This window comes from Callorhinus ursinus, unplaced genomic scaffold (genome assembly GCF_003265705.2).
Source record: "Callorhinus ursinus isolate GAN/ISIS: 27379988/994484 unplaced genomic scaffold, GSC_fseal_2.0 scaffold50, whole genome shotgun sequence".
Lineage (NCBI taxonomy): Eukaryota > Metazoa > Chordata > Mammalia > Carnivora > Otariidae > Callorhinus > Callorhinus ursinus.
This window is the reverse complement of record NW_027397112.1, coordinates 5,187,390-5,202,600: the sequence shown is the minus strand read 5'-3', so window position 1 is coordinate 5,202,600 and position 15,211 is coordinate 5,187,390. Positions and strand designations below refer to the sequence as shown.

At 48.2% G+C, this 15,211-nt stretch overlaps 1 protein-coding gene across 4 annotated transcripts in view; it reads left to right on the top strand.

Annotated features, from left to right (window-relative positions):
• Nucleotides 1-15,211, top strand: part of ARSG (arylsulfatase G) — a 102,235-nt gene that overhangs the window by 30,525 nt on the left and 56,499 nt on the right. For 2 of the 4 annotated variants that reach the window (XM_025889997.2, XM_025889998.2), the window contains exons 2-3: nt 2,973-3,062; nt 7,347-8,063. In XM_025889997.2, coding sequence (XP_025745782.1) covers nt 7,846-8,063 — 218 coding nt within the window. In that variant the 5' untranslated portion in view covers nt 2,973-3,062; nt 7,347-7,845. The remainder of the gene's footprint in view (nt 1-2,972; nt 3,063-7,346; nt 8,064-15,211) is intronic. The other 2 variants (XR_003211776.2, XM_025889996.2) reach the window with 1 other exon arrangement.

Sequence of the window (15,211 nt, the reverse complement as noted above, 5' to 3'; positions counted from 1 at the left end):
GACTAGGGTGCTCACACAACAGAACTGTATCTGTCACAGTTCTGGAGGCTGGGAAGTCTTAGATCAAGGTGCCGGCCAATTTGGTGCCTGGTGAGGGCTCTCTTCCTGAGTTGCAGAAGGCCACCTTCTTGCTGTGTCTTCACCTGCCAGAGAAAAAGACCCAGCTGTCTGTTCTGTCCCTCCTCCTCCTCTTCTTCTTTCTGAGACTTTATTTATTTGACAGAGAGAGCAAGAGAGCACAGGCAAGGGGAGCGGCAGAAGGAGAGGGAGAAGCAGGCTCTCTGCTGAGCAGGGAGCCCGATGCGGGGCTCGATCCCGGGACATCGGGATCATGACCTGAGCTGAAGGCAGACGCTTAATTGACTGAGCCACCCAGGCGCCCCTCTCCGGTCTCTTCTTATAAGGGCATCAGTCCCATCAGGAGGGTCCTACCCTCATGACCTCATCCAACCCCAGTCCCCTCCCAAAGACCCCATCTCAATACCATCACACAGGGGGTGAGGGCTTCAACATACAAATTTTGGGAAGACATGAATAGTCCACGCATCACAGAATCTTACGTATTTCATTGTAGAGGTGGGACAAATCCTGGGGCAGGAGGCATCTGCAAAAATAGAAAAGATAGCACGCGACATTTAGTAGAAACTTTCCAATTCTCATACAAAACCGGCACAGGGGAGAATGAAAGTTTGACACACAAACCACTGATCGATCTTAACATGACAGGGAGAAGGATAAGAGGTAGTAGGTGGGCCTGCTAAAAAAAGGGTCAGACCCGAATCCGATCTCACCAGTAGATCTACAAGTCAGTGAAGAGAGAAATGGGGGCTCCGGGGACATTTTAAATCACACCATGGGGTACAATCGGTCCAAAATGAGAAATTTCACAGGACAAACAACTGAATTTATTTACAAATACATTGCAGGGAAGAGAGAGGAGGAACTTATCAAAGAAAAGAGAAGAGACACATGAACCAAATGCAATGTGTGGTGGGCTTTGTGTAGAGCCTGGATTAGAGTTTTAAAAAAATTGGAAAAATGTTTACAATAAAAAAATAAATAAAGTAAGGGCACCTGGGTGGCTCAGTCATTAAGTGTCTCAGGGTCCTGGGATCGAGCCCCGCGTCGGGCTCCCTGCTCCGCGGGAAGCCTGCTTCTCCCTCTCCCACTCCCCCTGCGTGTGTCCCCTCTCTCGCTGTGTCTCTCTCTGTCAAATAAATAAATAAAATCTTTAAAAGAAATAAAAAAATAAATAAAATAAAACATTGGTGAGACAGCAGAATATAAACACTGATTTAAACACTGCTTGGAGTGTTGACAATACTAACCCGTTGTTTATTTTGAAAAGTGGCTATGAATAGGGTTGCAGTCATATTTTAAAAGAATTCTTATCTTTCAGGGGAACATATAGAAATAACGTCAGATGAAATTACATGATACCTGAGGTTTGTTTCAAAATAATCCAGGGTAAGTGGAGGACGAGAGAAAGACACGTGGAAGGGGGGACAGATGAAATTGGGCTGGCCATGTGCTGATAGCTGTTGAATCGAGGTGCTGGGTCGGGACGCATGAGTTTCTCAACTTTTGTATGTTTGACAACTTCTGTAAAATTTACTTATTATAAATGATAAGTAAATATGCTTTGTAAAAAGTCCTTAAAAAGTTAGCAAACAGGGAGTGGATTTCAGGTAACTGACCTTGAGTCCTTTCTGTCTTACCACATTTCTTGTGACATTTCTTCTCAAGTGGAGGATAGAATTTTAGGGAAAGGGTGTCATTCGGAGGGCCATGTACTTTCTCTCTTCTTCTGACATGTGTTCAAGGACCCAGATATAATTTCTGCAGGGCTGCTGAGTTTTCAGAGGCATGGCATGATGCCACTTCTGCTGTCCCAAATTGGCTCCTGCCACATAGCTTCCTTCTGTGACAGTTCCAACAGGTGGTTCTAGCTAACTCTGTGCAGGATGTCATATGCCCCATGTGGATGAGCTTCCTGGAATTGTTGGGTTCACAGAAGGAATATTCCCTACAATAGGATCTGGCTTGCTCCCGTTATAAGATAAATAAGTGTTGGGGTCATAACGTACCACAACATGATGACTATAGTTAACACTGCTATACAGTCTATTTGAAAGTTGCTAAGACAGTAGATCCTAAAAGTTCTCACCATGAGGAAAAACCATTTCTCTCTCTCTTTTTTCTTGTATCTATAGGAAATGATGGATTTTTTAAAAAAGATTTTATTTATTTACTTGAGAGAGAGAGCGAGAGAGAACATGAGTGGAGGATGAGCAGAGGGAGAAGCAGGCTCCCCACTGAGCAGGGAGCACGACGCGGGGCTCGATCCCAGGGCCCTGGGGTTATGACCTGAGCCGAAGGCAGACGCTTCACCGACTGAGCCACCCAGTGCTCCAGGAAATGGTGGATGTTAACTAAACTTATTTCGGTGATCATTTCACAATATAAATAAGTCACATCATTTTGTTGTAATACCTTAAAGTTATACAGTGCTGTATGTCAATTACATGTCAATAAAACTGAAAGAAAAAGAAACAGGGCGCCTGGGTGGCTCAGTTGGTTGGGCGACTGCCTTCGGCTCGGGTCATGATCCTGGAGTTCCGGGATCGAGTCCCGCATCGGGCTCCCTGCTCGGCCGGGAGTCTGCTTCTCCCTCTGACCCTCCCCCCTCTCGTGCTCTCTACCTCATTCTCTCTCTCAAATAAATAAATAAAATCTTTAAAAAAGAGAAAAAGAAATTGCCTTTGCCTCTTCTGTTGAGCTAAGACCGAGACCCCCAGTGACACTCTAAGAAAGCAATCTTTCTGAGTTGGGGCTGCCCCGAACTGACATGTTAGGTAGGATCTCAGGGCAAAGGAAGGGACCGCGAGGATGTTTGTTTGTGTGTTTTTTCCACGAGGATCTTTATTACACATAGACATTAAATAACCTGAGAAACTGTCTTGGTTCCCAAGGTAACTGGATTTTTCCTCACCACTTGGACCTGGATTTGGGTGAGGCAAAATTCCAGGAGGTGCTCGCTGTTAAGAGTCCTGAGAGCACAGGTGGGTACCGAGATGGAGCGCCGCCTCCTTACATTTGGCACCCCGGGCACTGGGCCTGCTCCCACCCCCAGCATTGCCTCTCACCTGGGCTCACCTGGGCTCACCTGGGCTCACCTGGGCTGGTGCAGCTGACTCCTGATTCTCATCTTCCCTTCCCTGCCACCCCGTTGTTTATTCCCGGCAGAGCAGGGGCTGAATTCTCCGATATGTAGGTCAGAACTCCCTCTCCCTCCTGCACTGTTTGCTGCTACTCACATGCACCAGCCCTTTGCCTTGCTGGTCTCCCTGCCTTGGCATTCCTCTCTGAATGCTGCACTGCTTCCTCCTTTACCCCCTGCAGAGCCTTCTGGCAGGATCCCCTTCTCCATGAGGCTGTCCCCTGACCTCCTTCACTGTGCACCTCGTGAGCTGCTTCCTGCCTTGAGTTTTTCTCCCCCCACACGGACGTTTTACTCATTTCATTTCTCCACCCCCCCTCCCCCGCCCACCTCCATCCCCCTCGAGAAAGGAAGCGGCAGGAGGGCAGGGGTTTTGTGTTTCTTTCACTGCTCTACGCACAGCGCCTAGACTGAGACCGGTCGCTCAGTGCACGTTTGCTGGAGGGATGACAAGGCATGGGGAGGGGTGGGTGGGGATTGGTGCAGACTACGTGCGGGCAGCTGGGACCCCAGGCGCCTCCTGGCCACCCCCCCACCCCCCCACCCCCCGCCACCTGCACATCACACTCTCCCTGCGCCTCTTTTTTGGCCTCGGCTCCTCAGAAGCTTTGTCTCTGGAAAACCAACAGAGCCCTCTGCCAGAAATTCTGCCCAACCTTCTTGTTATTTCAGCTGTTCTCAAGGCCCTCTAGCAGGCTGCTTGGCCGCAGGGAGGTCCTCGGGGAGCCAGGCCTGGGGTTCAGACACCGCAAGCCCCGTCTTCAGGTTGACTCATGCCATTCCATCCTCAGCCCTTCTGACCGACCGCTGCCTGCCCGGTCATTCCGCGGCTCATGAGCACCTTTCCCCAGAAGCGAGCCCGGAACCGAAAGAAAGGCCAACACTGAGCAGACTCAGAAGCCTTGTTTTCTAGCAGGGGTTGTAGAGAAGAAGACAGGTCATTGCTGAGCGGAGGGGCCACTCAAGTTCACTCTCGGGCTGCCCGAGGAGCATCGAGGCATGGCCAGGGGTTCATACTTGTGCTCAGCAGGGATCTATTCCAGTTTGTTCTGCTTGGATGGAGCAGATGGGTCTTCCTTGGGGGGTTGGTTGAGTACGGTGGTCAAGTTCCTTCCAGCCCAGTGGAGGGAGGAGGGGACGCTCTATTTGCCAAAGACTCCCCTTTCCTTCCTAGGCCCACAGACATGCTCCCTGTCTGTGTCCACCCTCCCTTCTGAGAGGGGCAGGGTGATGCATAAAGAAAGTTGGGAAGAGGACCTCGGATGAGGCACTGAGCACAAAGTTCTCAGCCTGCATCTTTTAAAAGCTTTCCCCCAGCTTCACTGAGGTCTGATCAACAAATAAAATGCATATGTGTTTACTGCGTACAGTGTGATGTTTTGGTGTCCATAAATAGTTTGAAATGATGTCCACAGCCTCATTAGCACGTGCATCACCTCATGCCGTTACATAAGTTTTAAATTTTTTGTGGCGAGGACATTTTAACATCTACCATTCTCCCCTTTGCTTCTATGTGTTTGACTTTTTTTTTTTTAGATTTCACATATAAGTGAGATCATGCAGTATTTGTCTTTCTGTGTCTGGCTTATTTCACTCAGCATAACGTCTTCCAGGTTTATTGAGGTTCTCGCAAATGGCAACAACTTTCTTTTCCGCGGTTTCTTTTTCAAGGCTGAATACTATTCCATTGTGTATGTACTCTATATGCAGCACATTCTCTTTCTTCATTCACTCGTGGACACTGAGGTTGTTCCCACACTTTGGTGATTGTGAGTAATGCTCTGCAGTCAACACAGGGTGCCGATGTCTCTTCATGATACTGATCTCATTTCTCTGGATAGATACCCAGAAATGTGATTGTTGGATCACATGGTCATTCTATTTTTAATTTTTTGAGGAACCACCATCCTGTTTTCTGTAATGTCAGCCTGGATCTTAATCAAAGTCCATGGCTTCAGATCCATTCTTTGAGTATCTGATTTTCGTTTTCACTGTAGTTAAAAAAAATAAATGGGAAAAGATTAAGTATCTCCCTGGAGGTATGGGCATGAAGGATAATGCAATGGCGTACTGACTAAATTAGCTTATTTCCATTCACCGAAATTTTTAAGTATTAATGATTCTCTTTGAAAATCCTCAAAGGAATGTTTTATCATGGAACTGTTAAGAAAAACAATCTGTTTATTTATGTTCCCACCTTAATTTTAGCTTTTTCCTTAAGCGATTTTTTTTCCCCCGGAGTCCTTCGTGTTGGGTCATTCCAAAATGGATTACTGACGAAGAATGAGGCCACTCTAGAGTTCCAAGCTAAGTAGCTTTAAGAAGAAAAGCCTCCTATGATTGTTGCTCATGGTCAGAAGCCAGTAGAATGAGGCTGGGAATCAACCAGCAGGTCAACAAGTGTTTGTTGGGTGCCCTCCTTGTGCAAGGGCTCTTTCTTCTTCTAGAAAGGGAGAAGTCTTTGGGGCCTCAAGATCAACAAATACCGGTTGAATCTAATTGAGTTTGAAAGAATAAGTCTCCTCTTGGAAAACAGAAGAATTTGCATTTCTGAACAATTGATTCACTGGCCTCCAGATGACCATGACTGTTTACTTGAACTCCCTTTTATTTTGATTAAGTATGTATCTGCCCAACCTTTTGAGTTTATCTGGGTCTTGCAGAATTTACATACCTCCAACCACCCCCATCCACTTGCGTTGGCAGTTAGGGGCAACTCAAGTTCACTCTCGGGCTGCCCGAGGAGCATCGAGGCATGGCCAGGGGTTCATACTTGTGCTCAGCAGGGATCTATTCCAGTTTGTTCTCTGGAACAAACTGCTGGCTGGTTCTCTCAGTTGTGCATTCCTTCCTCAAGGGAAGAGATACACAACTGCACATCACGTCTATCATAATCCCAGCCCCAGTAGCATCTTTATATATTACAAATTAGTTCCCCTCTAATCCTCTCAATGGTTTGGGTGTCCCAACAGTTTTTTCACTTGGTCCAGAATTTCAAGTCTGTGCCTCCTTACTAACCTTGTAAATTTAAGGCTTTCAAGTGAAGTAGGGATGATATGGTTTTATTCTGTGGTTCCCATTTGCAACCTGCCATTGAAAACATAACCTTTGATTCCTGTTTTTCAAAATTTGACCTGATTTATGGCTTTCATGCTTGTCCACTGAAGTTGCATTATCTCCAGTAGGTTAAGCATCTCCAGTTTAGGTTCGTTTTCTTCTTGGACAAGAATCATGATGTTTTTATTTCTAAGCCTATTGGTACTCCCAGTGTGATTTAAGGTCTAGCGATATAGTCTTCACCTAGGAGTTTGTTAGAAATACCCCAGCCTTTCTTATGAATCTGCATTTGATAAGACCTGTAGCTGATCTGTAGGTATATCCAAGTGTAAGAAGCCTTGGTTGAGCATGTCTTTAGATTTTAATAAAAATCACATTGTTGAGATGTAAAGGGACAATTTCCGTTAACATTTTTTGGAAAGGTGTTTCTGACATTTTATTGTGAAACATTTCAAACAGCAAAATCGAACGTTCTACCTTAAGTACCCGGATATTCTCCACCTAGATTATACCATTAATTTTCTTTATGTTTCTTTTTTTCTCAAATCATTTTCCAACAAGAATTTTATATAGAAATATTAGTTGACAGCATGACTGTTAGAAAGAATCATGTCTTGGTCACAAAGTCACAGCATGACTGTTAGAAAGAATCATGTCTTGGTCACCTTTCTTCTAGAATTTTCAGTGGGTTTGATAAGGTCACGATTAGTTTGGGGATGTCAGGGAAGCATGGTGGGGTGGGAGTGGGGGAGAACTGGGATTTCACAGAGCTGGGTGCTGGCCCTTGCCCCTTCCAGGACACCGGGCCTCACTGTCCTCATCCCTGTAGTGAGTAAGTTGAGAGACCTCGTCCCTAATAGTGCTCCCAACCCCGTGATTATAGGTCCGTGGCAAACATTGTCATCATCACGATTCCTCAGGTGGAGAAACTGATGAACCAGCTACATATTCAAGTGAGAAGGAAAACATCTGTTGGCGTGGAAAAGAGATTATTTCCTAAGCTACTGAGTAAAACACAGCTGCACTGGCAATTTTAACTCTGTTTTCTTGTCAATTTTTGTTCTTTCAGGAAACCTTACAGAAACACGAAGCCCTCAACCATCTGGAACTGAGAAACTCACTCGAGGCTGACTGCGGCTTCTAGAACGTCCAGGTGTTCTGCAGATGTGAGAATTTATCCTGCACTCACCAGCTGGAGTCCTGAACAGATGCACGGCGCTAACATCCCTGAGCACAGGGGGATCCTTCGCTAAGTGGCCAGAGAGCTGTTGACACTGAGGGCTGATTGTCGCACACAGCCGGTCCTCCCTCGGAGCTGCAGAGGGGCAAACCACATTCGGGGTTGCAAGTTTCCTGACTCTCTCGAATGAGGATTCCAGGTGGGGGCCTCACTTCTGTAGCCCCACCATCCTTCTAGGGACCACTCCCAACAAGACCGCCACCACCGTATCTTCTTGCAAACTCCCTGCCCTGAAACGGAGCAGGAGAGAGCCCTCGGAAAAATCTTTAGCTGTGGCCCACAGTTGCTCCAGACAGTGATTACCCTCCCCTCCCCTCCCCTCCCCACCATGGGCTGGCTTTTTCTAAAGGTTCTGCTTGTGGGTGTGACTTTTTTGGGAGGCCTGTATCCCCTTGTGGATTTTTCCTTCAGTGGGGAAACAAGAGGCCAGAAGCCAAATTTCGTGATCATTTTGGCAGATGACATGGGGTGGGGGGACCTGGGGGCGAACTGGGCAGAAACGAAGGACACTGTCAACCTTGATAAGATGGCTGCTGAAGGAATGAGGTGAGTCTTGAGGATGCTGAGCCAGCATCTTTTTATATGCCTGACTCTCTGCGGGGGAGGGGGGGGCAGCGTAAGGCACTTAGAGAACAACTGATGGGTCCATGTCAACTTAGTTAATTGATTGACTAATTTGGTTTGAAGCCAGTACAGCATCTTGAAGAAATCCATCCATTCATCCATCTGATATGTTATTTTGTGTGTGTGTGTGTGTGTGTGTGTGTGTGTGTGTGTGTGTGTGTGTTAGGAGCTGGGAATATGGAGGTGAACAAGTTACCTCTGGTACTTATCGTCTGGGGGAGGGGACAGGTTAAAAGGAAAGTAGGCATTACAACCGAGTACATGAGCCTGCATCCGGGACTTTTGGAGTCTGCAAGGGAGGCTGCAGAACCCAGACTGGGGGTTCAGGGGAGAAGGTGACCTTTGAAGAGTGACTGAGTCAGCAAGACACACAAAGGTAGGAGGACTTATCTGTGAGCAGACAGGACTTACTGGTCCATGGAAGGGCACACATAACTCCAGGGGACCATAAAAGGGAAGGGCTTGTGCATTTGAACAGGCCTGGATGTTCATAAGCCCCTTTCCGCTCAGAAAGAGACCACATATCAGAGCGTTCAGACTTCTGGGTATGCATCTTGGGCTGACGGCAGTCTGACTGGCTAGTTCAGCTCCCACCCGCACTGCGCTCAACTCCTCCGTCCAGCTCGGTGGGAACAGTTCCAGCTAGCTGGTTAGGACCCCACGTGAGGCCTTGCCACAGCATCTCAGCCACTTGTATCCAGGAGCCCGGAGCTTCCCCGGAGATGCAGACCCTCGGGGGTCCCTGCATCTGGCCTCCCCCGCTCTAGTCCATCTGCCCCACCTCAGCCGAAGTGAACTTTCTAGGAACACTCCTCTGCTTTCAATCCTTCAAAGGCATTTTGTGGCCCTAGGGATCCAGTCCGAACTCTGGACAGCAGCTTACAAGACCAGCCCCTCCACCACCCTGGCTCTCTGCGCGGCCCCTCTGTTCACTCGGTGCCTCCCTGTGTCTGGGCCTCAGCTGGGTGACTCCATCTTCCTGGTGAGCTTTCTACTTCTTCTGCGTAGTTAGTTTCTACTCACAATCTGGGGCCCCCGTGCCCCCAGAGATCCTCGGGAAAGCTTTCTCGGATGCTGCCCGCTTCTCTGCCGGCTCCCTGTGGGGACTGTGTAACCGTATGACCACCTGTATCGGGTCGAATAGAGTGCTCCCCCTCAATTCATGCCCACCTGGAACCTCAGAATGTGACCTTATTTGGAAACAGGGACTTTGCAAATGTACTTAGTTATGGATCTTTTTTTTTTTAAGATTTTATTTATTTATTTATTTGAAAGAGAGAGAGAGACAGAGCACCAGCAAGGGGAGAGGGAAAAGCAGACTCCCCGCTGAGCAGGGAGCCGGACCAGGGGCTCGATCCCAGGACCCTGAGATCATGACCTGAGCCGAAGGCAGATGCTTAACCGACTGAGCCAGCCACCCAGGTGCCCCTTAGTTATGGATCTGACCTCCACTGAGGGTGGGTCATAAATCCAATGACTAGTGTCCTTCTAAGAAGAGGCGAGGACACAGAGAGACACCCAGGGGAGGTGATGGGAAGGCAGAGGCAGGGAATGCGGTGGTGTGTCCGCGAGCTGGGAATGCCAGGGATCGCTGACAAGCGCGAGAAACCAGGAAAGAGGCATGGGACAGATTCTCTCTCTGAGCCTCCAGAAGGAACCAACCCTCCTGACAGCTTGATTTCAGACTTCCAGCCCTCCTGCCCCATGAGAGAATTACATTTCTGTCATTTCCAGCCTCCCGTTTGTGCTCCTTTGTTGTGGCAGCCAAGGAAAATCACACACCTCCCTTTTAGCTCTGGCCTTCGGGAAGGAAAGTGCCTCGTCTGTTCTGCCCCTCTTGTATTCCTAGCACAGAGCACAGCGCCTATTGCCCAGGAGGAAATTTATACATCATTGTTTTTCGGTGAATGGGCTTTAGGTCAAGATCCCTTGACATGTCACTCACCCCAAATTTTGCATGTTGGAATTTTTTTCTTTTTCTGGGAAGAGATTTAATCTATAGCATTTACTAGATCCTCAAAGGGAACTGGATTCCGAATACTTAACAACTTCTGCTTTTAGTGTCGAGTGGGTTTGTGGGGAAGTATCTGGCCCATTATTGAAACCGAGATTTCGGAGGCCTGGACCTTCCCCTTCTGAGCTGTCCCCACCGGCGCCCAGCTCATCCAGAGCAGAAACGGCACCTCGGGATCCAGACGCAAGCACCGTTTGGTGGGCTCTCCTCTTTTTTCCTCCCTTTGTGAAAATATTCTCTCCATCTGAGCCTTGTGACAGGGGCCAGGCGGCCGGCCCTCTGGCCCGACGTCTGTGTCCGAGGTGGTTTTTCTCTCTGTGCTTTGTTGACAGGAAAGCAGGCTTCCTGTGAGGCCACGGATTGATTCATCGCTGGCCTGGCCCCTGCCTACTCACGGCCGGTGGGGAACCATGACTTTCAGAGAAGAACTCCTATTGCCAAACAGGGTCCCCAAGTGACTTGATAAAGTGTCTTTTTTATTGTCTCTTTTCTATTAGGGTATCGTTTCCTCGGACTCCCACAACAAATTACTATAGACTGTGTGGCTTAAAGCAGCTCCTGTATATCCTCTCATGGGTCAGGAGGCTAGAAGTCCTGCATCAAGGTGTTGGCAGGGTTGGGTGTTTCTGGAAGCTCCGAAGAAGAATCGGTTCCATGCCCCTCTCCTGGCTTCTGGTGGCTGCAGGCGGTCCTTGGCTTCCTGGGCTTGTGGATGCATCACTCTGTTCTCTGCCCCCACTCTTCTGTGGGATTTGCCCTGCATGCACATGTCTAAATCCCCTTCTTCTTATAAGGCCGCCATCACTGGCTTTTGGGCCCATCCAAACCCAGTATGACCTCGTCTCTACCTGATTACATCCGCAAAGGCCCAGTTTCCAAATAAGGTCATATTCCCAGGTTCTGGGTTGACGTGAAATTGGGGGGGGGGATGCTAGTCAACCCAGAACAATGAGCTATACTGCATATATGTTTACCCCTGCTCCTCACATAATCTGTAGTGTAGCAGGGGCTTGATGAACGATTGTTGCTTTGAAGACTAAATATCCTGCTTAAGAAGTCATGCTCCGGAGTCAGGTGGCTCCGGTTCAAATCCTGGCTGTACTACTTTCCATCTGTGTGACTCTGGACAAATTACATATCCCTTGGAGCTTTGCTTTCCTTGTCTGTAAATGGGGACTTATGTAGCACCCGCCTCATAGGATATTGTGGGGATTAAATTAAGTAATCCATGCAGGCAGTTAGCACAGAGCCTGGCTCTCAACAGACATGGTTATATGTGAGCTATGGTTATTTTTGGTATCCGTGTTAGAAATAATATCCATTTGAATGGTGAGGAGTGAATCAGCTACTCTGCATAACGAAAAGTCTAAATGATACATTGTGGAAGGAGGAGTCGGTTCCAGAGACAAATCCCTGTTAATCTCTATGTGGACCGTCCACACTGAGCCAACATCTGTATTTGAATCAAACATGACAGTTGTGGTAATAGCTAACCTAAGCTGAGCACATGGGCGGTGCCAGGTTCTGGGCATCACCCCGGTTAATTCCAGCCACCACCCCATGTTTCTCTTCTTTCACAGGTGAGGCAGTCAAGGTCAAGCCACTTGCCCCGACTTGGCTGTCCTCTTGGGATCTGCTTGAGTCTCTTCCTTCTTAGACCAAGTCCCCAAGGCAACACTTAAATGTCTCCATAACATTTCCCTGCCAGCACACAGCAGTAGTGTGGGTTTTTTTTTTTTTCCTTCCCCACTTGGTTATGGTAGATGCTATTTGCCAAATTTGTCAACGGAATGGGCACCATTCACAACATAATCGTGATGTCATCGTTGTTGCAGAACAAAAGGATTCCTTGGGGGAAGAAAGGCTGAGCTGGTAGTGCCCCAATTTTGGTTCCTTTACAGATTTCCTAACTTCCGTTTACATAGTGGTAAAGGAGGGGTTGTGGCCTGAAACCCCACAGTCTTGAGGGTTATGGTAGAGCTATGTCACTAAAAAGGTAGCTCAGGTCAAAGAGCGTGCTCATTGTTATCACAGAGAGGGAAACTGAAGCCCAGAGGGGAGTGAAGTGTTTATAGTACTCTAGTCGCTTTCCAGCATGTGGGGGCAGATTATCCAGTTTGCAAATCGATTCCATTAAAAATAATGGTAAACAATTTATTTGTGAAAAAAACGAAAGTCGCTGGAAAGCAGCGAAAGTCTCTTTAACGGAAGGCATTGCTGTTCAGGGCTCCCGAGCGTTTAGTGACAGCCCACCTGTGCACTTCGAGGCAGCTGGGCCCCTTGCACCTGTCAGTAGGTTCAGCAGACCACGCGCCTTTTGCCCTTGACCTGGTGGGCTGGGCGTTTTGTCACTGTCTGGTGCAAATCTGAGCTGAGTGGTGCTGTTGAACAATTGAAAGTTTAAAAACGATAAGATAACCCAAGGAAAATCAAAATGTTGGGCATTCAGGTAAAAAGGCCACGGACTTAGTAATGAGCTTAAACTCAAAACGTTTCAAGCAACTGGAAAAAGGGAACCCAAGGCAACTTGCATCACCATGTGGGCTAGAGGAGGGAATCGCTCACACTTTAAAAGAGAGAGGGGAAAAATAGTATTTCATTGGCATCTCTTCCAGCTCTTCTGGAAGAGAGTTAACTCTGAAAATAGTTGCATCATTTAAATCATTATGAGAACCCAGGGAATAACCCTGATAATACCACACTAGCTTGTCAGCCACACACCAGAGAGGGCCAGTATTGCTTTCAACTTGTGATGAACCAGCAACTACTTCCTGGCAATTCTGGGAGTGAGCGGTGACTCCTGGCCGGTGACTGGATTCTAGCAGCGGCTTAGGGTGTCCAAACTGGGGTTTGAGCACCTGAGTGGTCATGACCTGTAGTTCTCTTGGGGGAAGTGAGCCCAGCGAGCCAAGCCCAGATCCTGGCCGGTCACTTAGAGGGTCTCCCCGGCTGACTCAGAAGTGAGGTTGACCGAACACCGTAAGCACATTCACTTGTGCGGATCGACTTGGAAGTAGGTTACCTTTGCACCTTGATTTCCTTCCACCCGGCTTCAGCCCTTCTGGGCCCCCGGTCTAATCTGAATCAAGTCAATGCCGCTGCTGAGTACAGGCTGTGACTTAGCCAGGAACCAAAGATCAGTATTCACCACTGGAAGGTCAGAGGCTTCCAGGGGCTTGAGTCTGTTTCTAGAAAGAGGGCCTCGGCAGGGGCGCCTGGGTGGCTCATTCGTTGAGCGTCTGCCTTCGGCTCAGGTCATGATCCCAGGGTCCTGGGATCGAGCCCCGCATCGGGCTCCCTGCTCCGCGGGGAGCCTGCTTCTCCCTCTCCCACTGCCCTTGCTTGTGTTCCCTCTCTCCTTGTCTCTCTCTCTCTCTCTCTCTCTGTCAAATAAATAAATAAAAATCTTAAAAAAAAAAAAAAACAACAGAAGGTCTCTGATATGGAAAACAACCTTAGTTTACAAAAAAAAAAAGAAAGAAAGAGGGCCTCGGGGAAGGAATGAATTGATCTGTCAATTCAATCAAACACCTTGTGTGATTTCTGTTCTCAGCATTGGCTTTCTGCAAACACGCTTCCATCCTGTTAGCTCTCAGAGTTTTCTCGGCTGTCCTGCTGCCTTCCGAAAGGTTTCGCAGCGATCCCAAGGAAGCTGGGAGCCAGGCTGGCACTCACAGCGGCAGGGCATTGTAATGAGGTCTTCCTGAGAGCTAGGGTAGAAGGAACGTTCCGAGTGAGACTTGTATTCGTAAGAGAAAGATTCCGTCCCCACCACATAATCCCCTTCCAGCTTTATCTCCGTGCCTCCCCCTGTAGTGATTCAGACTGAGGGTTGAGGGAAAAGGCCTCTTATTCTGTGACCTTCACTGCTAACTTCGAGAAATTTGCTCAGCGTCACGGGACAGGTGATTTTACATCTTTGCCCTTGGGTAGTAGGTCCAACGGACATAAAATCATGCAATGCCCACCTACCAGCTGGGCCAAGGTGAAGCCTACACAAAAGGTTCTGCAGGGTTTAGTCTCGTGGTTCTGTTTAATTAGACGGGGACCTACAGGAACACAATCGTCCAGATAACAGCCAATCTTCGAGAAAAGGAACTGAAATATTAGCTGGTGAGGCCTTGGTACCAGCCTGCTTCACAACTGCAAGTTCAAAATTCCTGTCCAGCGGCTGTCATTCATTCTTCTTTCAAGTCTCCCAACTATAGGCATTTGGCAAGGAATCTCTGCTAAGAGCCCATCATAGGACAAATGCTAGAAGACCCCAGCCAGCTGTGCCCTAAGAGGCTTCCAGCCAGGTGGTGAAGAAGCCAAGAAAAGCAGCTTTTATTTGTATGTGTTTATTTTTAAAGATTTATTTATTCATTTGAGAGAGTACAGAGAGAGGGGCAGAAGGAGAGAGAGAGAGAGAGAATCTCAAGCAGACTCCAAGCTGAGCGCGGAGCCTGACGTGGGGCTTGATCCTATGACCCCAAGATCACAACCCTGAGATCATGAGCTAAGCTGAAACTGAGATCAGTCACCCAACCGACTGTGCCACCCAGACACCCCAAGAAAAGCAGCCTTTAGTGTGCAGAATGGAAATGTGCTGTATGAGCAGGAAACCCTGTACCTCTTGCCCCTTGCCCCAGGGCTTTAATAACCTGGATTGGATGGAACTGAATTTGGATCCTCTGGGATAGAATGAGCATGTTATTTATACATTGGTCACAGTCAAGAATGAGAGAGGTCCATGCTGGGCTTCTTGCCTTTCGGATGATAGAACCCACCCAGAGCAGAAGCATGGTAAAGACAGTCCTGTGGGGCCGCAGGAAGAGAGAGACTGTTTCTCCAGAGGGAAGCCAAGAGGTACTGGATAAAGGACCTCACTGTTGAGACCTTAACAATGAGTAGGAATTAGCCAGATGAAGGGGGAGGAAAGCGTGTTGTAGGCAGAGGGAAGAACAGGAGCAAAGACCCAGAAATGAAAGGTGCCCTTTCACCGGACACATATTCCTGGAGGCTCCCACAGGCACTGTCCTAGGTGCTGGGAATACACCCCTGATCCAAACAACGA